This window comes from Canis aureus, chromosome 9 (assembly GCF_053574225.1).
Source record: "Canis aureus isolate CA01 chromosome 9, VMU_Caureus_v.1.0, whole genome shotgun sequence".
Lineage (NCBI taxonomy): Eukaryota > Metazoa > Chordata > Mammalia > Carnivora > Canidae > Canis > Canis aureus.
In genome coordinates, this window is record NC_135619.1 from 72,480,904 (window position 1) to 72,508,695 (window position 27,792).

Consider the following 27,792-nt stretch of genomic DNA (forward strand, 5'->3'; position numbering starts at 1 on the left):
GCCGGGGTGCCGGCTTGGCTCCTGTCACACCCCTCTGGTGGGGGCCCGCGTCCGAGGCCCCTCGTCGGACCTGTGGCCACCTGCGGGAGGGATGCGCACGTCTGGACCTGAGCGGTGAGTAGCCACCAGTGCGTGCTACCGCGTGTTTGGGAAACGGGCCTGGCGGGAGCCGGCCTGAAGGCGGAGCCCTTGGGGGCTTGGGGACGGCGGGGAGGGCAAGTAAGTGACCAGAGGGCATGATAGCCTTCCCTGGGGTGGGACTGGGGGCTCCCCCTGGATGCCAGGGATCCTGGGAGGTGGGACAGGGGCACATTTCGGCCTGCCCGGGCGCAGGCCGCACACCTCAGCGCTGGGAACCCCTTGTCCAGAGTAACCAGATGCTTGTCCTCTCACCCTTTATGCCGGGTCACTTAATACTAACTTTCTTTTCCTTTTTGTTATTTTGTTTTCTGTTTTCTCCAGGAGGAAAATGGTTTGTATTCTGTTTTGTTTTATTTTTAACTCTTTCTAGGGAGGTGGGGACATCAGTCAGTAGCCAAGGCCCTGGGGCCCCGGGGCTGCCTCTCTTCTCTGTAAATGGCCATAAATCCCCTGTGTTTGGGATTGAGGCTGGGGACACAGTGAGGCCAGGACACTGCCGTCTGCTGGTGTAGGAGGCAGAGTCCCTTCCTGGGCCGGCAGCCCTGCTAGTACACGTGTGTGTGCGCATGTGCATGTGTGTGCCAGTCACCGTGGATGAATGTGTGCACCTCAGAGGACCCTCCGTGGTGGGGCAGGGCTGATTGCAGTTCTATGTTGGCCCTGCCGGGAGGTTGTCCTGGCCTGGCAGGAGAGGCAGGGCTCTTGTAGAACCTGGACTACAGGCACACGAGGGTCACCCCTCCACAACCCAGTCCTCCAGGGCAGCCCCTACCAAGCAGGCCCGCAGTTTGCCTGCGGGTTTCCAGCCTCTGGGACCCCCAGGGGCGGCCTGAGCTCAGGGGCCCAGGCTGGGAGTGACATCCCCCCTGTGACCCCAAGGCAGTTCTCCACCACCAAAGAATTTGAGAGCTCCCAGAAATGCCATCTGGGAGCAGAGGGGATGGAGACGAGCAGCCCTAGGCCAGGGCCACCCAGAAGTCAGGATCAGGGTCACTAGGGAGATGCTGAGCCTTTGTTCTTGACCACAGGACCCATTTGTGGCCCCTTGGGGCCGCCCTCAGGGTCAGATGCTAGGTGGGCAGACAGATAGATGTGGTGCCCCTGGCTCCTAGAGCCGCCACGACGTCAGCTCTTTGTGGGGGCTGTTCAGGGCCCGATGACAGTAGACATGCAGGGTAGGTGCGGCAGGGGTGGAATGACCACCGGGGAGGGTCCCCAGTCCTGGCTCTGTCCCTGACTCCTCTGCAGGTACCAGAAGGTTTCCTGGGGGGTGGGGCGGGGGAGGATAGGAGCCCTGAGTGCCAGCTGTGCTGACCACTTCCTTTGTGAATCTAGAATCCTCCTGGTAAAAAAAAAAAAAAAAAATAGAATCCTCCTGGTAGCCCCGCAGGGTCTCTGACAGATGAGGAAACTGAGGCTGGGGTTGTGTGTGCAGCCAGCCATCAGAGGGGCCAGGTGGGGATGGGCGGCAGCCCAGAAGCACTGCTGAGCCCCTGGCTTTGCACTTGGGGATCCTGACCATGATCTCTTGGTGCTGCTATCAGGGGTAGATGTCTCAGCTAGATGGATGGGGGGCAACTGCTAGTCTCCCCTGGGGACCAGTGAGGGCATGGGACGTGAGCCTGGTGTGCAGAGCTCTGGCAGTCAGTGGGGGCTGTGGTTTTCCTTAGGATGGTGTGAGGAGGGGAGGGCCAGTAAGGGGGATGAATGGGATGTCAGGCTCCTGCAGAGCCCCTGACCTTTAAACCTGAGATCTGCTTGGTGATCTCATGGTGCCACGGTCAGGGGCAGAGTCAGGGGCAGAGTCAAGAGCAGACTCCAGAGTCAGGGGCAGAGTCGGGGGCAGGGTCATGGGGCAGAGTCAGGGGGCAGAGTCAGGGGCAGGGTCATGGGGCAGAGTCAGGGGGTAGAGTCAGGGGCAGGGTCATGGGGCAGAGTCAGGGGGTAGAGTCAGGGGCAGGGTCATGGGGCAGAGTCAGGGGGCAGAGTCAGGGGCAGGGTCATGGGGCAGAGTCAGGGGGTAGAGTCAGGGGCAGGGTCATGGGGCAGAGTCAGGGGGCAGAGTCAGGGGCAGGGTCATGGGGCAGAGTCAGGGGGTAGAGTCAGGGGCAGGGTCATGGGGCAGAGTCAGGGGGCAGAGTCAGGGGCAGGGTCAGGTTCAAGGTCAGGGGGCAGAGTCAAAGGCAGGGTCAGGAGGCAGAGTCAGGGTCAGGGGGCAAAGTCAGGGGCAGACCTGGTTGGTGAGGTGTGAGGGTCCCAGACTCCCTCCCCCAGGTGAGGGTCCCAGTCGTGCAGGGGATAGTCCATGACCTTCCACCATGCCCCAGGTCCCCAGTGTGGAGGGTGGGGCAACTGTGCTCAGGGAGGTGAGGGATTGGTGCTGGACGGGTGAACCTGAGGCCAGGCAGGGGCCCTCAGTCTGCGTGTGCTGGACTGCGGGTTGAATGCACCCCGAGTGAATGAATGCCATCCTATTTTCCTGGACTCCCTGGGAGCCCCCTCCCCTTCCCAGGGCAGTGCACCCTCAGAACAGCTACTTTGCCACTTAAAGGACCATGTGACCTTGGCGTCCACAGGAGGGTGGTAGCGATGGAGTTGTTTGAGTCCAGGGCTCCTGTTGCCAAATCCTCCGAGTCAGGGGCCAGAGAACAGCCTGCTCAGCCCGCAGGTCTTGTGTGGGAGTTAGGCCCAGGCCAGAGGTGAGACTTGACCGTAAGGAGGAGGCGGCTCCCTGTGTCCCCCTGCCCCCCACCCCAGTTTGTGAGCCAGCACAAGGTGGTGCCTGTTTTGGCGGAAGGGCCCCCAAAGTGCTCCCACTCCACTTGCCTCCCATCCCCATTCCTACTCTCTTGTCCCCCCACCAGCCACCTTCAGGACAAACCACAGAGTCAGATAATCTTTTATTTTACTTTATTTAGGGGGTGGGACAGGTGAGGGGAAAGTCGGGGGGGGTCTCCTCCCCGTGGCAGAGAGTGATAGTCTGGTAGGAACTGGCTCAGCACAGTTGGCTGGGTGTCCGGGCCGTCCTCAGTCTGTGGCGGAACCTCTGGGCCCCTGTGTGGTCAGGGCTGGGCGGGGAGGGGGAGCCCAGACAAGTGTCCTGGGAGTCACGGGGACTCTCGAGAATGCCAATCCGGTAAGTACTGGTACGTCGGACGTTCCATGGAGAGGCACCTTCCAGGTGAGAACCGAGCTCAGGGCCAGACAGAGTCAGGGTGTGGGGTGCTGAACCAGACGGTGGGGGTGGGCTGGCTTTGCAGCGGGGTGGGTGAGGGAGGTGCCCCAACGCTCCACGAGGTGTGAGCGGGGTGGGGGGCGGGGGGCGGGGGGACGGGAGCCCAGGGGGAGCAGGAGCACCGGTGGTGGAGGTAGAAGAAGTCAGTGGAGCACCCGAGGTCAGTGTCCCAGGATGGCACATGGTGGCCACTCGTCACTCCCGGGGGGTGGGGGGGGGGTGGGGGGTGGGTCCCCGGCATCTGCTTGCTTGGCTGCGTCTGCTGTGCCTGATGCTTCACTTGGCCTTGGGTCATGGGGTCATCTCCTGCTCACCACTGCTCGCTCCCTCATTGATCTCACTCCCAGCTGCAAAGCCTGGGACCTAGGCGGTTAAGACGGACTGTGTGTGTGGCCCTGAGCTGGCTCTGGGTCTCTGATGGTTGGATAGTTCACTGTGGCACAGGTGACGTTGCTGGTTGATGAGTTGAAGAAATTTTTGCCCTTCACAAGTGGGTTCCCCTTGGGTCAGGAGTGGCAGGAAGTTGGGGGGCGCTGGTTCTGAGTGAAGCAGGCTGAGGCATGGGGAGGCTGCAGGGAGAGGCCGAGGAGAGGGGGGCAGAGGAACGGAGGGCTTGGCCCTGGCCGGCCAGGGGGCGCTTCACTTGAGGCTCGCGTTGTCCTCGCCGTCAGGCAGCTCTTCCAGCCTGGCTTCCCCCCGGGGCTGGCCCGCCCAGATGGGGGCCGGTGGTGCCTGTGCGTAGACCGTGGTCAGAAAGCGGAGCAGGGCCCTGGCTGCCAGCTCCTGGGCGACGGGGTCAGGCTGCCCGTAGGCGCTGCGGACCCGGGGCGGGTGTCGGCTCAGGAAGGCGAGGACTTCGGAGGGCACGGGGAGGTGTCGGAGGGGCTGCAGGACCATGGGGGTGTCGGTGCTGAGGGCCTCCTGCACGTCGTTCTCCTGCTCGTCCTGCGAGGTGTCTTGCAGGCCGTCATGCAGGCCACACTGACGGTAACGTTGCAGGTCGTCTTGCAGGGCTTCTCGCAAGACGACATCTTCATCACCCACGACGTGCAGCTCCAGATAGCGGGTGCCCCCCGGGAGGGGGCGGGCTCCCTCCCACGCGCCAACTCGGACCCCGAAGAAGTCACACAGCAGCAGCCAGAAGCCGGGTGTGAGCTGCAGGCCCCGGCGGGTCAGGGGGAGCAGGGCGCGTTGCTGCCGGTGGCCGGGGCCCAGGAGCAGCCCGGCCAGCTCTTGGGCCGGGACGGCGCTCGTGCCCACGGTGGGGGGCACCTGGGTGAGGAGCTGAGCGATGGCGGTGGCCGTGCCGCTGCCGGGGACGAGGGTCGCGGCCTGGCCGAGGCGCAGCCAGCGCCTCTGCGGGGGCCACACGGCCGCCCAGGCGGGCGTGGGCAGCATGGAGAGGCGCCGCTTCAGCTTCAGCAGCACCAGGAGTGCTGCCACGGCCAGGGTGTCCTTCCAGAAGAGGAGGCCCCGGAAGAAGTGCAGGATGACGGCCCTGATCTGGGCCACGCTGAAGTGGGCGAGGAAGCTGTGGAATATTTGATCGATTGGTATCAGAGCCAGGAACTCCTGCTGGAGGTTCCGCCCGTTGGGCTCGTCCTGGTTCGATGCGTCTTCAGTCTCATCGTCTTCCTCCGAGTCTAGGGACCGATCCCCGAAATACCCTCCCGTAGTGAACAGGGACCTGGACCGGGTGGCAGTGTTGTGCTGGAAAGCCCTTCGGGTGAGGTTTCTCACGGGTGGCAGAGGCCGGCCGCCCTCTTGCGCAGGCCGCTCCATGACGTCAAAGTTGAAGTGGGAGAAGAAGAAGACCCAATGCCCGGGGAGAAGTACGGTGAGCCTGTCATTATTCAGAGAGGCTAGATCCTCTGTGTTGAGAAGGATCATGATGGGCTCCTCGGTGTTCTCCAGGTAGCGGCACCACACCATGAAGGAAGCCCTTATTGGAAGAATCTTCATTTCCAGTTGAGAGTAGGCGACTTCGATAGGCGAGATAATTCGGGAGTAGAAAGCGCAGGAGACTCTCTTGCCGGTCTGCTCGTCTATCTGGATCAGGGAGGCGTGCAGAGCTGTCTTGGTGACGCCCGTTTCCAAGTAGAAGGGGTTCTGCGGCTTGGGGTGGTGCAGGAGGGGCGCCTTGCGGAAAGCCCGCTTCAGGCACTCGAAGGCCTCTTGCTCCTCGTCTCCCCAGGAGAACGTTGGGGCGTTCAGCAGCAGCCTCACCAGGGGCTCTATGATGACGCTGAAGCGCTCCACGAAGTGCTGGTAGGGCAGGATGAAGCGGAGCAGGTGTTTCAGGGACTTCTTAGAGCCAGGGGTGGGGTACCCCGTCACGGTGGTCACGATGGTCTTGTTCAGTTTCACCCCTTTGGGGGTGAGGACAAATCCCATGAATTCGACCGTGTGTCGGTGGAACTGGCTTCTGTCCAGCGAGCAGTAGACGTGGTGGTGTCGGAAGCGGACCAGGACTTGGCGGACGTGTTGGAAGTGTTCTTCCTGGCTCATTGAGTAGACCACGACGTCCTGCCCGTAAGAGAGCACGAAGTAGCCGAGCATGTCCTTTAGGATAAAGTGGAGCACGTTCTGAGGGATGACCGGGTCTGAGGATAGTGGAAAGGGCTTGTAGCTCTTCATCTTTGGGAGCTCGAAACCAAACGCTGTTTTCCATACGTCCTCCGCTTGGTGTATGTTCATGCTTTCCTCCACGATGGTCCCCCGCAGCTCCAGCTTCGTGAACCATGTAGCTCCGTGTAACTGGTCGAATAGTTCTGGAATGATCTGTATGTAGTCTTGTTTGTCGGTCAGCATGCTCTCCGCGTTCCAGTTGTCATCCCGCGGCCTGGCACTTTCTTGCATCCCGGCACCCACAGGTTCCCACGGCGCGATGGAGGGACATTCGTAAAAGGTCTCGCTGTGATCACTGTCTCCAGCCTGCTGAAGCTCAGAGGGCTCTGATTCAGAAAGATCATCGGATCCGTCTGAGCTTGGCTGGTCGGAAGTCTCATCATCTGCTTCCTTCGGGTTAAACACGTCGGCCAGGTCGGAGTACAGGGGCGGCAGTCCGGGCAGCAGGCTGATGGCATGTCTTTCCAGTGCGATGCATGGTGGGGGCGGGCGGAAGCACTTCTGCAGGCAGTAGGGAGAGTGAAAGGTGCAGCGGCCTCTGACCCAGTCGACTTCGGGGGTGTGGATCCGGAGCCACTTGATGCCTAATATCACGGAGAAGTTGGGGGACGGAACGATGTCGAATTCGATGGACTCCTGGTGGTTCTGATGGATGCACACCAGGGGCTCGGTGTAGAGCCAGACAGGTTCGTTGCCGATCAGTGAGCCGTCCACGCCTTGGACCATCTGCGGGTAGGGCTTCTCGTAGAGCTCGACATAGTGCTCTTGGGCAAACCTCTCATCCATGAAGTTGCCGCCCGCCCCTGAGTCGACCAGGGCCTGAACCGCGACGCTGTGGTAGGGGTTCACCCTGACCAGGAGCAGCAGGAAGAGGTGGTTGCGGTCGATGGCGGGCCGGGCGTCGCAGGGCAGCCAGCTGCTAACCATCCACCTCTCCGGGGCAGGTGAGTCGATCCAGGTCAGGTTCCGTGGGCGAGCCTCTGGGGGCAGCCTGAGCATCGCCCTTCGCTCTGCCAGCTTTTCTTCTATCTGCAGGACGAGCACGATGAGACTTTCGAGCGAATCCGGCTGCGGGACGCGGAACAGATAGTGCCTGATTTCCTCGTTGAGCCCCTGGCACAGGTGGGCCTGCAGGACTTCGTCCGACCAGCCCAAGGTGGGTACCAGGCCCTGGAACTCATTGATGTATTCGATGGCGGTGCGACTTCCCTGCCTGATGTTGAACATGGCATCTTCGGCCACACGCTGCGCCTGGCGGTACTCGAACATACCTGACATGGCCTCCAGGAAGGCGGGGAAGTCGCTCATCAGGGAGCTGTTTTCATTCATCAGAGCTCTGGCCCATTCTAAGGCCATGCCCGAGAGGTGGCACATGATGTACCCCACTCGCAGGCGGTCGTTGTAGAACATGCTCGGGTAGCTTTGTAGGATCAGTTGGCAGAGCACGATGAACTCGTGGTATTCTCTGCGGTCGCCGGAGAAGTTTACCGGGACGGGCAGTCGGCCTGCGTTGATCGCTTCCATCAAGATCTCTTCTGCTACTCTTTGTTGCTCTCTGAGGTCTTGCATGCGGAAGTACAGAGAGATGATGGATCTCACCGTGGCCATGAACTCCGAAGTCTCGGGCTCCTCTTCCAGCTGCTCCTCCTCCTCCCTCCCGCTGGCCAGGTCAGTGTCGCTGCCGTGTTTGTTTCGGGCTCCCCTTGGGTTGACTGATGCTTCTTCCATTGTGCCAGGTGCCTCACCGGATGGATCCCCCACTTCCTGATGTGAACCATTGCGTGACTCCTCCAGGTCTTGGAGTAGGTCATTGGGTGGATCCTTAATTTCCCTATGTGGGCCACTGGATGGCTCCTCCATGTCTTGGCGGAGATCAATGGGCAGCTCTTTCATTCCCTGGGCTGGGCCACTGGCGGGCCCCGCCGCCTCCTGCGCGCCGCTGCCTGATGTCTCCACGGTGGTGTTGGATGAGCCCTCGGAGGACTCCATTTGTTTTGATGATGGATTCTTACGCTCCATCATCGTCTCAAATGAGTCTTCAGAGGGTTCTATCATTTCGTCGGATGGAAAGGAGTTGTTCTCTGAAGACTGGTAAGGTTGTGACGCGTCCGGTCAGCGACTGGGACGGCAGAGATCAGAACCTGGGGGTGGGGAGGACGGGTGAGGAGGAAAGGCAGCTGTTTAGGGATTCCCGAGGTCAAGGTTAGGTTCTCGGGGACAAATCAGATGCCCAACTCCTCAGAACAGAGAGAAACTGGGGAGAGCTTCCTCGTGCCCAACCTAGAATATCATTCTGCCCCTGACCTTCTCCCGATTCTCCCAGGCTTGCTCGGCCTGTCTGGCTTGCCTGCTTCCCCCATGGCCGTGAGAAATTCACAGCCCATAAATTCTGTGGAGCAATAGGCCCAGAGCGGCCGCTGTGGCAGGCAGGCCCCTGGCAGGATGCTTTGGCCGCTTCACCCCCGCTGGCACACGTGCCTGGTCAACCCTCCTTCCTTTCTCTGGTCACCCTAAAGTCACAGAGGTCATATGTCAGTGCCATTCAGAGCTGTCCCTGGCAGGCAGGGTGCCCTGGAGCAAGCTTGGCTCGCCGTCTGCTCCCCCCGCCCTCCCCCGTTGTGAAGTGGGAATCTCTAGCAGATGCCTACTGTTTAACAAGGTCCGGGGAAGAGGAGAAAATGGGCAGTTGGCCACAGTCCCATCAGTTGGATCAGCAGCCTAAAATAGCTCTCACTTCCTACCCTAGATTCACAGTAGAAATTGGGCCAGTGTGGAGGGAGGGCAGATCTGGAGGTCCGGCTTGTATTTTTTTTCCATAAACGTTTATAAAGCACCTACTATGTGGCAGAAACTTGCACCCCGTGACTTGGTTCTCACTTGGAAGCTTTGCTGACTTCTCCTACTCTTGCATCAGTTTCCAATCTCCCCAGCTCTGAGCCCTCAGGGAGATCTGTGGATCCTCTCCTAAAACTGCCACTTTTCCAAGATCCCCCTCCTTGTGGGGGTTCAGGCATCAATTCCACACACGTGAGCAAGCATATTTTACCTGCCCCTCCAGTCTTGCCAGGTGGGACTGGTTTTTTTCCTCTAGCAGACACTCCCTCTCTGTTTCTGGCTGGTTTCTCCCTGACCTAGGGGTGTCTCTAGGAGAGCTGGGGTAGGGACTAAGGGGTGGGGAGGGGGGAGGGAGGGAGGACGGGGAGGGTGCGAGGTATCTTTGACCTCTGATTGTCTTGGAATGGAGTTTTCATAGTCATGGGTGGTTTGAGTGGGCTGAGGCTGAATTTAAAGAGATGTCTGGGTTGGGGTTATTTTGCACATGTCTTCCCTGCTGGGAGAGCAAATTGAGTTCTGGTTATCCAAAAGAGTGGCTCTGTGGTCACCCCTCTTTCTACATTTAACACCTTTTGTTACTTCTGAGTACTCCTCTTAGCCACCAGGCCCAACTATTTAAAAAAAAAAAAAAAAAAAGGCATTCCCTCATTGGCTAAAATCCAAACTTTCCAACAAGATAGACGATTCCAATCTGCTGTTTCTCAAAATTAAGTACATTCTGGTTAGCGTGACAGTTAATTCCACCCCGCAGAGCCTCTGATGAAAAGGTTTTGTTGTTTATTTACTGTTCACAATATTAAATCCAAACCTTTTAGCATAACAGTTGCTGACACAAGAAACTCCCCAAAATCATTCTCTGGCTAAAATGTAAAAGCCTTAGAATAATAGAAAATTCTGCTCATGCCATTCCTCCAGGTAGAGATTACATGTTTCTAGCATGATGCACCGGTCACGTAAAATCATCACCATCCCCATCCTCACCACATACATGGCGCCTCAGTTAACTCATTTGTCCTCACCAAAGTCCTATAAGGCGTATGCAACTATTCCACAATTCCAAGATCTAGTATAAAGCTCTAATTGAAATATAAAATTTGACTAACTCATCCACAGACTCCACTATTAGAAATAAAAATCTCCGTATGTCTCTTAAAACCCGTAATTGGCTAAAACTTAAAACTTAAAAATTTGAATTGGCTGAAATTTGCATTTTAAAATGGAAAAATTTAAGTTGGCTGAAATTTCAAATTTCAAATATAAAATCTGTGCCTGTCTTAAAACTGTTAAAACCCATTATTGGCTAAAATTTAAAATTGAAAAATTGAAAATATTAAATTGGCTAAAATTTAGATTTTTAAATATGAAATCTGTATCTCTCTTAAAACCCATAAAACTCTTTGTTGGCTACAATTTAAAATTCAAAAATTCTAATTGACAGAAATTTAAAATTTAAAATTGAAAAATTTAAATTGGCTAAAATTTAATATTTTAAAATGGAAACATTTAAATTGGCCAACATTTAATACCTTAAAATGGAAACATCTTAAATGTTGGCAAATTGAATTTAAATAAAATAAATAAAATAAATAAAATTGAAACATTTAAATTGGCTAAAGTTTAAAAATTTAAACATGAAACCTGTATATCTATCTCTTAAAACCTAAAGCACTTTATTGGTAAAATTTAAAACTTAAAAACTTATATTGACTGAAATTTAAATTTTAAAACTGAAAAATTTAAATCAGCTGAAATTTAAAGTTTTAAGTATAAAATCTATATAGCTTTTAAAACTTCTAGAAGTCTTTTTTTTTTTTAAGTCTAAATTGGCTAAAATTTAAAATGCGAAATCTCAGTATGGCTCTTAAAACCCTGAGAACACTTTATATGGCTCTTAAAACCCTGAGAACCCTTTATTGGTTAAAATTTAAATTCCTTCGCCAGATGATTTGAAAACTAGATTATACCCCTTTTATTCTAAGTCCATATGTCTTAGCGTATTTATGAATTTGATGATGATGTAACTGATGAAATTGTTCACCTGTCTGTCTTCAGTCTAAAATCCAATATCCTTGGCATATCACAAAATCCTGACCTGAATATTCCTTAGCATCAAAGTTCAAAGTTTTAGTAGGACGCGTGAAAGTTGTCCCATAACTGCTGTATTTAAAATGTACAAAAGTTTCTTTTCATTGCTTAAAACATAAAGTTCCAATCACTTAGCATAAAACAAAAATTTTACTGTGTAATTTATCAGCAAATGGATGGATATAAACCTCCAACTCTTACCAGGCCGCTTCTTAAACCGTTGATTGGCTTAATTCCAAACCTCTCAGCATTATATAAAAATTTGACCGTGTCATTCCTCAAAACCAAAGGTCACACTTCCTTGCAAGGTACATGAATTTGGTCTTGTAACTTCTGCTTAACACTTTTTAATATCTCTTAATCACTTATGAGATAAGATCTAAACTGCTTAGTCAAAAATACACATATTACCATATAATTTCTCCGCAGACTACTCTTATCGAACACAGAAATTTTACCATGTCACTCTCTTAAAATCTCTGAATGGCTGAAATCCAAAATCCTTAGCACAGCACAAAAATGTATTCCTGTCATTCCTCAAAATAGGGTCCAGACTTCTTAGCAAGCTATGGAAATTCAGTCACATAACCTTTGCCTAAGACCTGCCCCGCCTCTGTATCACTTGCTATAAAATGATCGAGTCCTTCAGCATAAAGTACAGACGGTGCACTTGTGCCAAGGGGCACCTCCTCTGAGCTGTCGATGCGCGTTCATTATCAGGTTCATCAAATCCAGACACCTTAGCATAAAATATATTTTAGCAGCTAATTCCCCTGGAGACAAAACTAACTCATCAGTCACTCCTTAAAACCCTTTACTGGCTAAAATCCAAACACCTCTGCATGAGGGTTCAAAAATGAGATCATATCCCTCCCCAAAATGAAATGCTTGAATGCCTTTGACTCTCACATAAAATCACATCTCCTTGGCATGTTATAAAAATCTGATCATATTATCTTTACCATAAAAACCCACTCTTGTAGCTCTGCCAAAATGCATAAGTTTGATCATGTAACTCCCAATTTAAAACTTTCCAAGATTTCTTCGTTGCCTGTAACAGAACGTCCCAACTACTTAACATAAAATGCAACGTTGTACCATGTAATTTATCTTCAGACTGGTCTATAAAAAAAAAAAAAAAAAAAAACCCCAAATCTCATCCCGTCATTCTTGTAAACCCTTTATTGGCTTAAATCCAAACTTATTAGCATGATATAAAAATTCGATCTTGTCATCCCTTAAAATAAAGTTCACACTTCCTAGCACAGCATATAAAATTTTATCTTGTAATTCCGCCTTAAAATCTTAACAATGCCTCTTCATTGTGAAGTTATGGAATCAAAGTCCAAATTCTTAGCACAAAATGTGAATTTTATTTTGTAATTTCACCGCATATTATCCGCTCCAAAAAAAAAAAAAAACAAAAACAAACTTACCATGTCACTCTCTTAGAACTTTTCATTGGCTAAAATCAAATTTCTAGGCATGTACAGAACTCCAATCATGTCAGAGCCTCAAAATAAATTTCAAATTTCTTTGCGCGTTCCCAGCGTTGATCACATAACTCTTAGGACTGAAGTTTTTCAACTTTGGTGTCAACATCCATCAAATCTCTGAAAGTCAGACGTTGGCACCCCTGAGATATAAAGTGCAAAGGTTTTTGCAGGAGACTTAAATTTGTGGCTCTTACCGGTTTTCTCTTTATAGTTTTTCAATGTTCCCTGTATAATAAAGTCCAAAGCTGTTAGCCTTAAAATACATTTTTTCATGTTTTTCTGCAGATTTATCTTCCACAAGCAAAAATCTCACCATCACATTTCTTAAGACCCTTTGGCAAGAATCCAAACTCCTTAGCATGATACAAAAACTTGTTCCAGTCATTCCTCAAAATAAAGCTATCCCCCAAACCCCAAATCTATTCCTAGAACCCCGCTTAAAATCTTTTCCTGTATTTTCATCACTAACAACATATCTCGACATCTCGGCGTCTTCAATCATGGTGTTCTCAGTGTAAAACCTTTCGGATTTCACGTCCAAAGCATAAAATCCAAATGCCTGAGCATGAAATGAAAATTGGACCAGGTATTTGTTATATTAAAAAATCTTTACATTGCTTTTTCACTACTTAGGGAATAAAGCCTAAATTCCTTTGCACAAAACCAACATTTTTCATCCTCCCTAATTTCTCGATGCAGCTTCTTGTTCCTCTCGCACTTTGCTCCTCAAAGACTGGGTTTCTTACTTCCTGTCCCCGAACTCATTTTAATTTTATAGTTCTGGATCTTTTTATGTTGTTAAGCTGGTTCCTCTGCCTCCATTTCATTAATTCATTACAGCAACGTGTCCTGATTTTTTTTTCTGGGCCAGGCGCTGGTTTGAGGACCCCGATGGGAAGAAACGGAAGCAGCCATGCCTTACAGAATGTCACCAGCAAGGAGATGAGGACCACGCCCTCATGCTAAATGTCCTGCTGGAGGTGAGTGTAGGGTCCTGGGGGCCAAGACCAAGGGATCTCCCTTTACTGATGGTGAGCGTCTCCTTTGAGGCTCTGCTGGGTTCAGCCGCCTGACCCTTTGGGAAGACATTGGGCATTACTGGGGCCGTGTTTCATAAAGTGAAGGTGCCTCTGGCCTCCCACGTCTGGCTTTATACAGTGGCTACGGGCTTCCTTCTGACGCCCACCCTCCACATGCCCACCTGCTGCAGCTGGTGCAGCCTGGAGGCTGCCCAGCCCCTTCTCTGGGCTCTCCAGAGGTAATACTGTTCCGTCCTACAGATGTAGCTTAATAAATGCTCAGGTCTCAGGCCTCAAGGCAATTTCTTTAAGAAATAGATCTTGATTGGGGAATTCTCACCTTACCAAAAAAAATCAAAATCAAAATCAGGATTTAGTGCACCTGGTTCAGGTCAGAAGTGCCCTTGAGGTCTTTGAGTCGGACCCTCTGCCCCCCGCCGACACTCATAGACAGACACCCCAGCCTCACCACCTTCAGTGCCCAGAGCCTTCTCGGCCAGGTCAGCTCCTTGCTTGCCGCTGAGCAAGTGGCCCATTGGGTCAGGGCTGCCAACGTGAGTCTATGAAGGGTTGGATGGGAGGGGGGGGCGGGGGGGGGGGCCAATCCCTCAGCGAATACCTCGCCTTGTCGGCTCACTTGTACAGTAAAGGAAATCTGATTTTAAAAATAGAGCTTGGAAGAGGAGATGAGGGGTATTTAGGAGCAGAGTTAGCCAGGGGCGGGGAGCAGGGGAGAGGTGAGGACAGGGGAGGGGGGCCTGCAGCCTGAGTTGCTGACGAGGAAGGTAGAGAGCCAAGAAAGAGGAGGCGGGAGGACAGAGGGGAACGAGGGACCACGGGGTTCTCTGTCACGGCCTCGCCTTTCCCAGCCTCTCAGACGCCCGGCGGCCACACCTGCAGCCCTGGCCTTCTTGGCTGCCAGGATAGGCATCAGGGCTGAGGTCGGGGGGAGACCCTGTGTGCCTTGGCCTGCCTCAGAGCCACTTGGGTTTGAGGGACACAGCCACCACGTCTTGAGGACTAAGTGACCTTGAGATGAACATCCCTCATTGACTCCTTTATTGCCCCAGACCCGCTGAGCATCCCTGTGGGAGTGGGCACGTGGGGACGCTGGTGGGCCTGCAGGTCAGTCTTAGTTATTTTATTAAACTAGTGTCAAGGTCCAGATGTACCTTATTAGGCTAAGGGCTGTGGCTCCTTGGTTTCCTGGTGTAGACCAGGGGTACGGTCACTCCCCACACAGCTTGTCACTAGGGATTTTCAAGATGGATCCCTGAGCACCCCATGAGACCTTGGTCCTGTGGACCCCTGCTTTGCCTGCTCACGGCCTGCCTTGTGGGTTAAGACCACTTGGGCCTTATAGCTGGAAGACCCTTCATGTCTTGACCCAGAGTGGCCAGCCTCAGCGGCTTCCCACTCTTCACCTGGGGGCTGGGGCTTGGGGCCTTGGGTGTCAGGCCCCACTGGGCCTCCGACATCCCTGTAGGGATAGTCTATAGAAGGAGAGGTGGCCGTGATTCAGGACAGACACGAAGTTACAGCAGGGTTGGGGCTGGTCCCAGGGCTTTTCCACCAAACCCAAACTGGTTGGGTGGGATGCCTTCTAGAAAAGATGGCTCGGCCCCTTGACTCCTCAAGCTATCAGGGTGAGGGGCAGTGCCCCTGACCTAGCAATATTCCTGCGGCCATCCCCCCGCCCTACTGCTTGACTGGCAGCTCCAGGGGGCAGCTGGATCACTCTGCCCAGAATAACCCTGGGAGGGATTGGGAGAGGGGTCACACATGAGAATGTCCTTCTTCTTTGGGCTGTCCAAATGGGCCAGGCCAATCAGCTGCTCCCCGGGCTGCTCTTGCCTTTCATGGCAAGCGGGCAGAGGAAGGAGGCGCACCAGCTGCCAACCCTGGACCCACACTGACTTTCAGCGTGACCTTCCCCTCCTGGGCCCTCAGTTTCCCCAGAACTGCAAGGCGGGCTTGGGCAGGGGGTCTTTTCACTTTGTTCCTGTAGCTCTGGGATTCTGGGAGATGCCTGAGGAGTGACCTGGGCAGCAGCGGTAAAAGGAGGGGGTTGACTGAGCGAGTGGAGCTCAGGGTCCCCACCCTGCCTCAATTCCAGAAACTTGGGAGGGGGGTTCCTTACGCTACTTACTACTTGGGGGGGTCCTCATGCCATTTCCTTTAAAGAGAGGCCCCCACCTAGAAGTCCTGGTTGGGAGCACAGGCTGGCCTGTTCCTTCCGGGGTTGGTCCTGTTTGACCTTGGGACTGGACGGGTCTCAGTGGAATCTGTGTGTCTGTGGTGGGGTCCCTCTATGCCCCGTGTTCTTCTGGGTCTGAGGATGGGCCAGGAGCTGTAGGCCTAGGGGGGAGCTGGCAGGGGGGACCTTGGCCTTGGTGTGGGTGGAAGTAGGGCCAGAGTCAGAGGTAGACCTTCTTCCCAGGGGTCATTGGCCCTTCGTAGGCTGCAAAAACGGTCTGAACAAGGAAGGGCCTGTGATTATCACGAAGACTTTTGGGATTTTTAGTTTTGAAACACCTGCTGTAACGGGACGGTCAGCACTCAGCATTTTCACGCCTGGGTCAACTTTAATCTCCCCACTCGCCCCGTGAGGTGACGGCGTTCCACCTTGCAAGGGAGTGCAGCGGAGCTGGGGTGGGGTGGGGGGGCTGAAGTGACTCACCCGGGAGCTCTAATTATTAGCAGGAGCCACGGCTCGAGGACCAAGACCACCGAGGGCCCCCCTCCCCCAGGCCGCAGGCTGCTGGCGACTGAGGCTGGCGAGGGGCGGCCTGCGCGCATGGAGGCCAGTGCCGTCCAGACGGGGGTAATTAGAATTTATTTATTGAAACTGATGTTTCCCCAGCGTCTGCTCTGTGTCAGGCACGACCCTAGCAGCTTGACCCCAGACACTGACTTGGCTCCCGACCGAGTTCCCCATTTCGCGGCGCCAAGAGGACCTGGGTCAGGAAGGAAGAGGCCGTGTGGAAAGCCAGGTTTTCCTGCTTCCACCAGGGGCTGGAGAGGGCAGGAACGGATGCCCTCGGTCCTGGCGGGGGGCAGACAGTGGCCATTTGGGGACCCCGAGGGACCCTCGGCCCGAGAGGCCGCTTTCCTTCTGTGGCATCCACATGCTCAGCCTCGTGACCCGATGGGAGGCCAGAACCTAGGAACGGGGCCTCAGCGTCTCCCTCCATCTCCCTGAAAAGCTCATGGGGTCATTGCCAACTCATTTTGGCTAATTTGGTTGTCGGCAGAGGGACAGGACAGCTGGCCCTGGCCCTGCTAATTATAGCCGCTCAAGTATTTGTACGAGGTACTGAGTCCCCCATGTCATGGGTTTTTCCTGCAAACTAACCCTTTAACCTTTGTTCCTGAGTGCCAGCCAGCCCGCCTGCTCCATGTATCGATCGTCCGGATGCCCCCTCCCCCGGCGAGCTCCCTCCCCTAGGGGAGGTCAGCATGAGCCTCCACCCCAAGTCTTACCTTTGATGCAAGCGATCAGTGGCTCTGCTCCTGTCCCGTTGTCAACTGGAATCTCGCTTCTCTCTACAAAGCGATTGGATACGTTTATTTCTGTAATTATGAAAGTCCAGGCTCTGGGCCGTGCGTGCACATTCCCCCGTTCCCCACGGCACACCGCACACCTCCTGTCCTGCTTCTCTCCCCGGGCTGGGTCGCGCTGCCCCCGTGGGGTGCCTCCATCACCCATCTCGAGTACTTACTATGTGCCAGACGCTGTTTTAATTCTTTCAATCCCTATGGCAACCTGGGAAGCTGGTCCTGTTATTATTCCCATTCTTCAGAAGAGGAATCTGAGGCTCAGGGGCGGACCTCAAATCCTTAGAAGGCCTGATCTCATTCTCCCACTGGGTCTGACCGAGGCTGCGCCTCCTGCTGGCCTCAGGGACAGCGCACAACCCACTGAGGTCTGCAATGGCACCGTTGTTCAGCTCTCTCCCTGGACCCCCAAGCTCTTGGCGAGACCCCCCTCCCCCGTTCTTGCCAGACCTCATTTTGCCCTCAGCAAGAGTCTGGGGTCTGGGCCTCTTGTGTCACCCCAAGTAAATCTCTTAGTTCCCTGAACTTCAACCTCACAGGCGATTATAAGTAGCATCTTCCCAGGCTGGTGGTCCTTCCCTCACCCAGCGTCCCCACCCAGGATGGGGGACCCCTGTGGTGTTTTGTCATGCTCCTGATATCAGTATGTATGTGCTACTCCTTCGTCCCACCCTCTGTCAGCACACAGTAGGGCTGGGGGCAGCAGGTGAGGCTTGAGAGGTGGGTGGAACTCTTGTGAGCAGGTTGTCTTTTCTCCCCTCCCAGGTGGCTGGAGGTGAGACTGCGCTTTCCCCCAGGAAGGGAGCAGATGCCTGGCCCAGGATCGAATCAGAAGGTCTGCCCTATGAATTTATTTTTTCTGAGTTGTAAAATTGGACAATTTGTAAGTGCGTAGCCCTCTCAGGATGGAACTAACCTGAGCTCTTTATTCTGCAGCTGAGGCTCACTGCCCCCTGGATGGGCAGTGAGTTGGTGGGTTCCAGAGACCAAGGTGTAGCCCAGCCCTGGCCCCGCTCCGTGACACCGAGATGGCACCCCTGCCCGGAGGGGGATGGATGGGGTCCTCCTAGGCTGACCTCACAGTAGACCAGGTATGTACACTCCGTCTCTTTTTTAAAAATTTTATTTATTTATTCATCACACACACACACTCACACACACACACACAGAGGCAGAGACACAGGCAGAGGGAGAAGCAGATTCCACGCAGGGAGTCCGACGTGGGACTCCATCCCGGGTCCCCAGGATCACGCCCTGGGCCAAAGCGGCGCTAAACCGCTGAGCCACCCGGGCTGCCCAAGCCCTATCTTTAACCACACAGGTTCTGGGGAGGTAGAGGCCTCATACCACATTAATACAGTAATATAATTAAAAATCCAGAATAATGCTGTTCCTCTGTTATATGTAATCAGGGGAGGTGTTAGGATTTCTGACCATGATACAAAGGGGTGCAACAAGTGAGACCTCTCTGATGGGGGCTTAAGGGGGCCCCAGGGGCCTGTTGGGAAGCAGCACAGACTCCCCTGGGTGACCTTGGTCAAGTGATGGCGAGTCCCCCTCCCCTTCTATAGGATGGGGACAGTCATCTTTAAGTGTTGCCTTGATTCCCTAAATGAAATAAAATAGAAAATGCCTGGCACACAGTAGGTATTCGGCGCAGATACAAATCATTCTTATTTTACGTGGATCTGTCCCCTCCCTCTTAGAAAGCCCTTCTCATTTTTATAGAACCCAGAGGGAAGACAAGGGGAGCGGGGACAGTCGGGGTCAATGCTGGGATCCAGAGATCCTTTTCTTGAGTCAACTGTATAACTTGTACTGGCATTGTCTGGATTTATGTGGCCTTCCGGAGGAGTGAACGTCTTCATGTTGAATTATCCTGGCCCGGAGGTGGATGCAGGTGATGTCAGCCTGGGTACTGCATTTTATTTTTCTTTATCCTACCATATTTCATATCTGAAAAACTATGACAAATACCTCAAAGTATTCTCCAGGACCGAACTCAGGCCAAAATAAAATGCTATGTAATAAATAGCAGAGCCTCGTGTACGGGAAAGGCGATTAAGAGCTGGTCACGCTGGCAGAGCGCTGGTTAACCTGTGCTCACATTTCTTCCGCACAAAGTCATGGTCGAAAATAAATCCCTGCCTGGCAGAGGGGAGGAAAGTTCTAGAAGGTCCCTGTCTGTGCGAGTGAGGGGAGGGACTGTAACCAACCGATGGGTTAGTTGATCTGTGCAGATGGAGGCCAGGGTGATAGCGGATGAGGGCTCATAGTGATTGGGGCCGCAATTTGGCTTAGGTTTGTGTTCTGGGGGGTCTCGGGGCCTCAGCTCTCCACCTGTAGATGAGACTGAGCTGGTCTCTGCTGCGCACTTAGCCTCCAGCCTGCAAGGGGATTCATTCTGGCAGCTAGACAACTGTGAGGGGGCCTGGGGAGTGGAGTCTGAAGCTCAGCAAGCAAGGGGGAGTTGAGGGGTCTTGGCCGAGAGGGAGGCAGGGGTGCAGCGTGCCACCCTGGACTCGAGGGAGGAGCAAGCAAGGACCTGCAGGGCCCATCCCCTTTGTCTGGGACCCTGAGGTCAGGCAAACCTGTGCCCTTGAGCTGCACTCCCTCTGGATGGGAAGTGGGGGGATGATGGCAGCCACGGGTTCCGCGGAAATCTAGCTGTCAGGGGATGTCAGGGGACACAGCGAGGCTCCTCGGCTCCTCGCCAGCAAGCTGCGCGGCTGTTGATGCATGTGAGCTGAGGGGCCGCTGCTCCCCAGAGGCCCGCGTGTCCCCTCCGCCAGGCCTGGTTCATGTGACATTCTCCCTGCGTTCTCATTCCACTTAGCTAATCCCGGAGAACACGGGCCAGGGCATTGGCTTTTGGGGCCTCTTAAAGACCGAAAAGGAAAGTCCGCCCCGATGGGTGCATTGCAGACACCCCCGCCAGGCGGCTCTGGAGGGATTTGGGGCCTGGTGGGGGGGGTGAAATCACAGCCGACAGGCACACACCTGCTGGCCTCATGTCACTGACACGCCACCGGGAGGCCCGGGGCTCCAGCTTTAGAACATATAAAATTAAGAGAGGAATGATCTTTGGGATAAAATAAATCCTGCGTGTCTGCACAACTAGTTTTGGGGATATGTGCCTGGTCCCGGGGACATCAGCTAAAATGCTCTTCCTTTCGTTGTAAAAACAGGAAAACAACCCCCACCCCACCCCCAACCCCCAACAAACAAACAAATGAAAAAAAAACCCACACAAAGTGTTTATTTTAATTATGCAAGGAATGCACTGATAATTAATACACTCATTACTAACAATCAAACATTGCAGATAAAAGCTAAAGCCGTGTGCAACCCCTCCCTCACGCCCAGCTCCCCCCACCCCCAGCATTTTCACTGCTGTTACCAGTTTTAGGCGCACGGTTCCAGATATTTTTCTGTGCTTTTATGTATGTATATAAATAGACCTCTAAAATATATGATTTTGTTTATTTTTTACGTAAGCTGTATCACAGTGTACATTTCCTTCTGCTTATTTTTCTTCCCTCAGGAATCCGCTTGGAGATAATAAAGATCGACACCGTGCCTTGGAATACACCTTAGTACCCTGTAATCTGTACGCCCTGGGGCTGCTTTAACCCCTTCACCGCTGTCTGTCGCAAGAGCCCCAGGTCCTTACCCTGTGGGGACGGAGCGCAGGGCAGGTGTAAGTAATTTCTCAGGAGCGGGCTCGCAAGTGTTTATGACATTATCACAAATGAATATATGGATGCATCAATTAGCAAAATTAAAGAGGGACATGCCTGGACCAATGATGACAAGGTGTTTATGAACAAAGGATCATGATTAATCCAGTTCTGCGCAAAATACTGAGGTCCGTTAAAGACAATAGGTCTCGGCTGTTTCATTCTTTTTAAGAGCTGTTTAATATTCCGGGGTATGTATGCACCATTGTTGATTAGACCCTCTTCTATTGTTGAAAATCCCAGCTGTGAGCGTGCTGGGGGCGGAGAATGTGTCCAGATACAATCTCTGGTCAAACTCCTGGTCGTCTGGGTGGGGGGTCACAGGTTCATGGGTGCTTGTTATATCATTTAAGAAAATAAATGAAAGGGAATCCATGAAATAAAAGTGGCCCTTGCACAAATAAATGAGCAGGACAGGAACTGAGGTTTTAATTAATGCGATTGTGCTCAACTGATACCCGCTAAAAAAAATATCTAAGCCGTTCCAGTGTTTTCTTATTGCTAATGGCCCCACAATGAGCATTTTTATAGGTAAATCTGTAAACACGTCCCTAGTTATTTCTTTATCCCAGCTTCTTGGAGGTGGGGTAGCTGGGTTAAATGGTTTTGCAAAGTTTATTTTCATTGATCTTTCTAAAATGCCATTTTGACCTTGTCACTGTCTTGCTTAAATCCTCCCTCTGACTTCCTGGAGCTTCTGGGATGTGGTCCAAGAGCCTTAGCCGGGCACCTAAGACCCTTCGGGGTCTGGCTGGAAGCTTCCCAGCATCATCGCCCCTGCCCCTTGCCCCCACTGGGCGCACTGGGCCCCGGAAGAGCCGCCTGTTCCTGTCTGTGTGCCCTGCCTTTTTACACCTGGGGCCTTTGGCTGGGGCTTCCCAAGCAGCTTCTCCTGAGCCTTTATTTTTTTATTTTATTTTTTTTTATTTATTTATTTTTTTTATATATATTTTTTAAATTTTTTACTTATGATAGTCACACAGAGAGAGAGAGAGAGGCAGAGACATAGGCAGAGGGAGAAGCAGGCTCCATGCACTGGGAGCCCGACGTGGGATTCGATCCCGGGTCTCCAGGATCGCGCCCTGGGCCAAAGGCAGGCGCCAAACCGCTGCGCCACCCAGGGATCCCTTCTCCTGAGCCTTTAAAACCAGGCTTTGAAACGTACCCCACGGTGAACTCCCCCTGACACCTTGTTCAAAAGTCCAGCGAAGCACAGTCCCCATGAATGTGATGCCTCATTGACACATTTTCCTAGTTCAAAACAAGAATGTTTTGCCACTTTTCTAGAATTTAAGAAAGCGGCCACATGTTAATAATCACCCCCTTTCCTTTGTCCCTTTCCAGTGCCCTGGGCTCCTGGGTCGCCTGGTTCTGCCTTCCCCTAACTGGAGAGGCCTCCTTCTTCTCCTGAGGACTGAGCCATCTGCCCTGCTACTGGGTGAGTGCTCAGAAAGCGTCAGACCACAAACACATGCCTGGGGGGCCCAGGCTGCCTCCCCCCACAGCCCCCCAAGGGCTTTGTCCTGCCCTCGGGGGCACCACACCAGCTTCCCTACCGGCAGGACCCCAGAACCCTGGGTTGTGGTCCACGAGCAGGGGGTGGCTGAGGGTCCAGTGTGCTGGTGATCACGGGCTTGAGGGGCATGATTAGGGCTGGGAAATGGTTGATTGCGTCTTTTATGGCCTTCTCCTTGCCAGAGGGAAATGGGCCTGTTCCCAGAACATAAGAAGGAGGTAAGTCTTAGCATGTGACAGCAGGGACACCAGCTGTGGTGATGGTGATGTGGCTCCGGGGACAGGACAGGCTGAGAGTGGCTGCTACTTTTGGGACAGGGTCATGTTCTAGAGAGCACAGGCTTGAGGCAGAGGGACGTTGGTGCCAGGTCCACATCACGCAGAGGGCAGAGGGTCTCCCTTGCTTGTGGGAGGGACAGAAGTCACCTGACTTGATGGAGGCTTTGGTTCTTCCCCCACCCCCCCCATCCCAGGGTGGTGGGTGGGAGGCACCCCAGAGAGGCCGACCATTTTGAGAGCACAAGCCCACCTACAGAACATACATGGTGTGTGTGTCTTTGGGCAGGCCCCGAGAATCCCCGTGCCTCAGTTTCCTGATCAGGAAGGCATGTGCACACACGGAGTAGTGATAGGCAGAGGGAGACAATAACACAGATAAATCACCCAGCACAGTAGCCAGCGGAAAACAGGAGCCTTTCCCCTCCCGACGACCCCCCCCTGTTGGAAACACTTAACCTTCCCTCCCAGAGACGCAGGCAGCTCCTCTTCAGGGCGGGGAGACCCACGGATGGGGGGAAAAAAAAGCAAAAAGAAAAGTCTGGAAGAGTGTGAGCAGGAATAAAGGCCCCCACTCCCCTCGCCCCAGGGAAGACACCCCCCAAGGGACAGCACCCGGGCCGGGGAAGGGGCTGCCCCCGCCGGGTTTAATTGGGTTCTCCTGAAAAGTTTGGCAAGAGTTTATTTTATTTTTTTTTTATAAATATATATAAAACGTCAGACTGCTCTTCAGGCAGATTTTTTAGGCGTGTATTTTATGGACTTTGGCAAGGAGGGCTCGGAAGGAACAGTGGTACAGTCTCCAGGGGTTAATCATTCCTGGAAAAACTTCTGGCTAAACCTGACTTCTCCTGAATTTCACAGAAAACGCTCCCTGGGCCGGGCCCAGGCTGAAGGAGGTTTTTGTGTGTGGGGCAGCCTTACCTAGTGCGAGGAGGGCTTGTATGGTGCCTTTTACACAAAAGTGAACTTCCTCGCCCCGGGGCACAAAGGCTCCTCTCTCCGAAATGTTGGGTTTATTTACTCTGGGCGGCTCGCCCCCGGGGCTGTTCTCTGCGGCCGCGTGGAGCCGCCTGCGCCCCTTCCCTGGAGCCCCAGCCCACTCCCGACTTCCTCACGCAGGGGCAGGGGCCAGGGAGCCCGACTCTGTTTGCGTCTGGAGCAGAAGGAAGTGCAGTGGGGAGGAGGAGCCCCCTCCCCAGCCGGCCAGCGCGGCAGGGGCTAGAGAGGGTGTGCTGCCCTGGGGCCTCCGGGCCGTTAGGGATTGGGGGTTAGGGATTGGGGCGCAGGTGACTTTTCACACGCACACCCGTGACGTTCTGAGCTGTTGCCTGCAGCATGAGCCCCTGACCAGAAACCTGTATCTGCAACATTTCTTAAGTGCGTGGCTTCTGCTCCGCACCCGCATTGGCCCCCCCACAGAATGCCGCAGAGGCAGGAACGCATATGCAAATACCACCTTACCAAGCATTTGCAAATCCGACAGTTTCAAAGCAGTCCTTTAATAGATTCAAACAGGAGCAGTGACAAAATAACAACAGAAACCCCAGGCTCTGGAAAGCAGTTTCCCCACGGGCTCACAGCTCCTAAGCAGGGCGGTAAGGGCAGTCTGTCTGTCTGTCTGTCTGTCTGTCTGTCTGTGGGGAGCCAGCCAGGCACTCTCCACCTGCAACACGATGCTGCCCCCCCACGGCGGGTCAGAGCAGCTGTCGGGACCCCGACAGTGCCCTGGCAGGTTGGGCTGTCAGGAGCGGGACAATCAGGCTTGCCCTGACACGGGGCTCTGTCCCCAGGCCCCCAGGTGCCTCAGCCCTCCCTCGTTCTTGCTGCCCCTTGAAAGTGCGTCACTGCCTCAAGGGTGAGCTAGGACAGCCTGGCCATTTCACAGACAAGGACCCCCGGGCTGGCCCCTCAGAGCCAGCCTGTAATACACGCACGCACAAACACACACATACGCACACACGCGCACACACACGCACACACATGTGCGCGCGCCTGCGTGCGCTCGCTGAGTGCCTACACTGGGAACAAAGACAAAAAAACTCCTTTAGAAACTGCAGAACAGAGCCTCGTCTAGCGGGGGTCCCCTGATAAAGGCCCCGTCCACCCAGAGTTCCTGGGAACTGAGCCCCCATGAATGGGCCTGGAGAGCCAGCGCCCGATGCAGCGTGGGCCTCATTCATCAACATGCAGGCCCCTGGGCCCCGTCGCTGGGGCGAGGGGCTTTCACGAGTCCCCAGAGCATCCAAGTCACGGTCCAGCAGCCGGCTGAATCCGTGGCTGCGGCCCAGCCTCCAGAAAAGGGCCTTGCTTTTCCCATGACCGGGCGGCCTCTCAACTCATCAGACCCCCCCACTTCCCCCCCCTCCCGCAGGAAGGCTCTCCCCCCACCACCCGCTGCACCAGCCTGTTGCCCCAGAGAGGACCCAGGCCAGCCTTTCTGGGCCTGGGAGCTGGGGCGGGCACTTGGCCACTCCAGGTGGCCCGGCCCTTGAGATGGGGAATTGGCTGCAGGACAGCCCCCCACTTCCCCCCCGCTGGCCCCGAGCACTCACCCCCATTCTCTGCTCCTCTCCCTCACTGCCTCATTGTGACAGAAGCGCTCCACCAGCCATCTCCGTGCCTTTGCCATGCAGCTCAGGGCAAGGTACATGGGAAAGTCTGCGCATCCTTGCTCTGACCCCAGCCTGCCTCCTCCGCAGCCAGCCCCGCTCGGGACTTAGCTCTGTAGGAGCTTCTCAAAGGCCTAGACGTGCGGGCTGCCAGCCCGGGCAGGGAGCCGTGCTGCAGCCTCCCGGCCAAGTACCGGCCTGCCTCTCTCTGCTCGGATGCCTCCCGTAACAGGGAGCTCCCTCTCTCCCCGAGCAGCCCGCTCAGGGCTCGCACACACCGAGCTGCTTTGCCGAGCCCTCCCCTGCTTTCTGCATCTGCCTCCGCGGCTCTGCTGCAGCCCCCTCGCCCCCTCTGCCCTCGGCTCTTCGCAGACAGCAAGCTCACTTCACTCCTCTCCTCTCCGTGCTCAGGAGCGAGCCCCCCACCCACCGAGGGATCAGATTTGGGGTTCCTGTCACCGTCCGGATCACAGCCGTCTACACCTGTCCCGGGGCGCCTCTGCCCCTGCTCCGTGGGGTCTGGGACGGAGCCCTTTGCCCTGCTGTTCTGCAGAGAGCCCAGGGGAGGGCGCGGGTCTCCCCTCCCAGGTCCAGCTGCTAGAATTTCTGTTAAGCGTCTGAACCCTCCGTTTTTTATGGCCCCTCTGCTAGTTGCCAGGGAGAACGCTCTCTATGCAACCCCCTGCCTTTTCTGCAGGAGCCGCTGGCGGCTGGCCGGCCCTGGTCAGCCCGCAGCAGCGGCGGCGGCAGCGGCGGCGGCAGGCAGCCGCGGTGGGGCCGGGGGGGCTCCCGAGACAGACACCCCAGACCAGGCTGGACTCCCCGCTTCCTAGCTGTGAGACCACACAATTCCCTTTACTTTTCAGAGCCTCTCTTTTTCCCTGTGAATTAGATACGAGGAGGGCTCCCTCCCCGTGAGATGAAACGAGATAAGAGTAGCCTAGCACACACCAGACACTTCATGAATGCTTGTGGAGTAGCCAGTGGGACTCGGGGAGGGAGGCGCACATGTAACAAGTGGCGCGCAAGAAAGAAAACAGCCCGGCCTTCCGCGACCCTGCCCCGAATACTAACAGGAACGTCGCCTGCCAGAGACCCCTCTGTGGGCTTAATCGCACAAATCAAGTCAGCCAGAGGCAGCCCCTGGCCTGTGAGCTCACAGTAGATGCAGCAGGCGGTAGAAACGACATGCAAGCCCACATCTGCATTTAATACAGCAAGAATTTGCATTGTATGTAGCAGCACGCGGGGGCCCGGGGCAAGGCACAAAAGAATACTTTGCTCTGTGGCTGCGTGGAAGGGCTGGCTTAGACAGTAGGGGGGCAGTCTGGGAAAGAGTAACCCAGTGGGCTCCGGGCATCCCACAGACTGTGGGCTCCGGGCATCCACCCATGCACTCATTCTCCAAACCACCGCAGTGCACCTACCTTGTCAGGCCCAGACCTGAGTGAGAGGCTGGACCCCAAGCAGTGGCAGTCGGCTTCCTGGCCTGGAAGCTCAGTCTGCTGGGGGAGAGAGACAGGGAGTTAGTCACTGCACATCAAGTGATCCGGGGGGATGATGGCAGGTGAGATTTATGGAGCCCTGTCTAGGGGCCAAGCCCTGAGCTGGGCTGCCTCCACAGGACTCACCCCGGAGGAAAGCCTCTGAGCACCAACCTCTTAATCCCCTGTTGGGTTGATAAGGAAACTGAGGCAGGGGAACGTGAAGTCACATACTCACCGTCTCTCAGCTGCTGTGAAGCCAGGCTAGGTTGGAACCCCAGGCCGACTGAAGCTCCCCACCACACCCTGCTGCTGAAGACTGCTCAGGAAGGCAGAGCCGAGTGCTGGGGGGGCGTGGGTGGGCAGGGGATGGATTGATTAGTTATAAGCACCTCCCAGCGGTGCTTGAGATCCCAGCTCCTCTGTGGCCCAATCCGTTTGAAGGGCAGATTCAAAATTAGGTGGTAGCACCTATGGGCAGAGGCTTATGAAAATGGCATTATTAACCTGACGTGGAGAGGGCCCTGCCCACCTCCAAGCAGATTGCAGATAGAGACGGAGGGGGCTGGGGCTTGTTTATGTGGACAGTGCGTGAGAAGAGGATGGAGCACATGGGGGGGTGGGGCCCACCAGGGCTTCTTCGTGGGGAGGACTGGCTTTGGAGGGGATGAGGGCTTGATGGCTGAGAAGGGGGAGCAGGGGCAGTCCTGAGGGCAGCCCCTCGCCTCCGAGGGATGCTCTGAGCTGGAACCCACTCTCGGAGGGAGGGTCTGCGGCCCCCTTTCCGACAGGCACAGGGATTGTGAGCCTCCCCGCTCCTCAGTTTCCCCAAACATCACAGTGAGGAAAGCCCCAGTCCCCACACCTTCCCTCCGGCTCCCACCACTGTTAGCGGGCGGCAGACACCTGTCTGCGCCTTGGAGCAGTATTCAACAGGAGAGGCAGGTTCTGGGCGGGAGGGAGGACGGGGAGGGAGGCGGGAGAGCCGTGCCCCCGACTCAGAGAGGCGGCCGAGCCAGGTCTGCATCGGGTAGGACTTGGGCCACTTCAGATTTGTGCCAACTCACGGTGCAGTGGAATCAGACAGTCTGAATTCTTCAGACACCAGCCAAGAGTCTGTGGCGCCCCCAAGTGCCACAAGGGGGCTGCCTGGGCCACATTTTTGAGC

At 54.6% G+C, this 27,792-nt stretch overlaps 1 protein-coding gene, 1 long non-coding RNA gene and 1 other non-coding gene across 21 annotated transcripts in view; 2 read left to right on the forward strand and 1 right to left on the reverse strand.

Moving 5' to 3' along the window:
- Positions 1–3,594: 3,594 nt before the first annotated feature.
- RTL1 (retrotransposon Gag like 1) lies at positions 3,595–26,649 on the reverse strand. Its single transcript, XM_077910627.1, has 3 exons — positions 26,568–26,649; positions 16,923–16,985; positions 3,595–8,145 (listed from the first exon to the last, which is right to left on the reverse strand). Exon 3 carries the CDS (start codon positions 8,057–8,059, stop codon positions 4,016–4,018), a length of 4,044 nt encoding a protein of 1,347 aa, XP_077766753.1. The 5' UTR covers positions 8,060–8,145; positions 16,923–16,985; positions 26,568–26,649; the 3' UTR covers positions 3,595–4,015.
- Positions 17,721–27,792, forward strand: part of LOC144321158 (uncharacterized) — a 107,062-nt gene continuing 96,990 nt past the window's right edge. For 12 of the 19 annotated variants that reach the window (XR_013386912.1, XR_013386900.1, XR_013386906.1 and 9 more), the window contains exons 1-4: positions 17,845–18,088; positions 18,726–18,897; positions 20,542–20,697; positions 22,082–22,175. This is a non-coding gene — a long non-coding RNA (uncharacterized LOC144321158). The other 7 variants (XR_013386916.1, XR_013386917.1, XR_013386902.1 and 4 more) reach the window with 5 other exon arrangements.
- LOC144321477 (small nucleolar RNA SNORD112) lies at positions 20,796–20,872 on the forward strand. Its single transcript, XR_013387133.1, has one exon. It is a non-coding gene; the product is annotated as a small nucleolar RNA SNORD112 (small nucleolar RNA).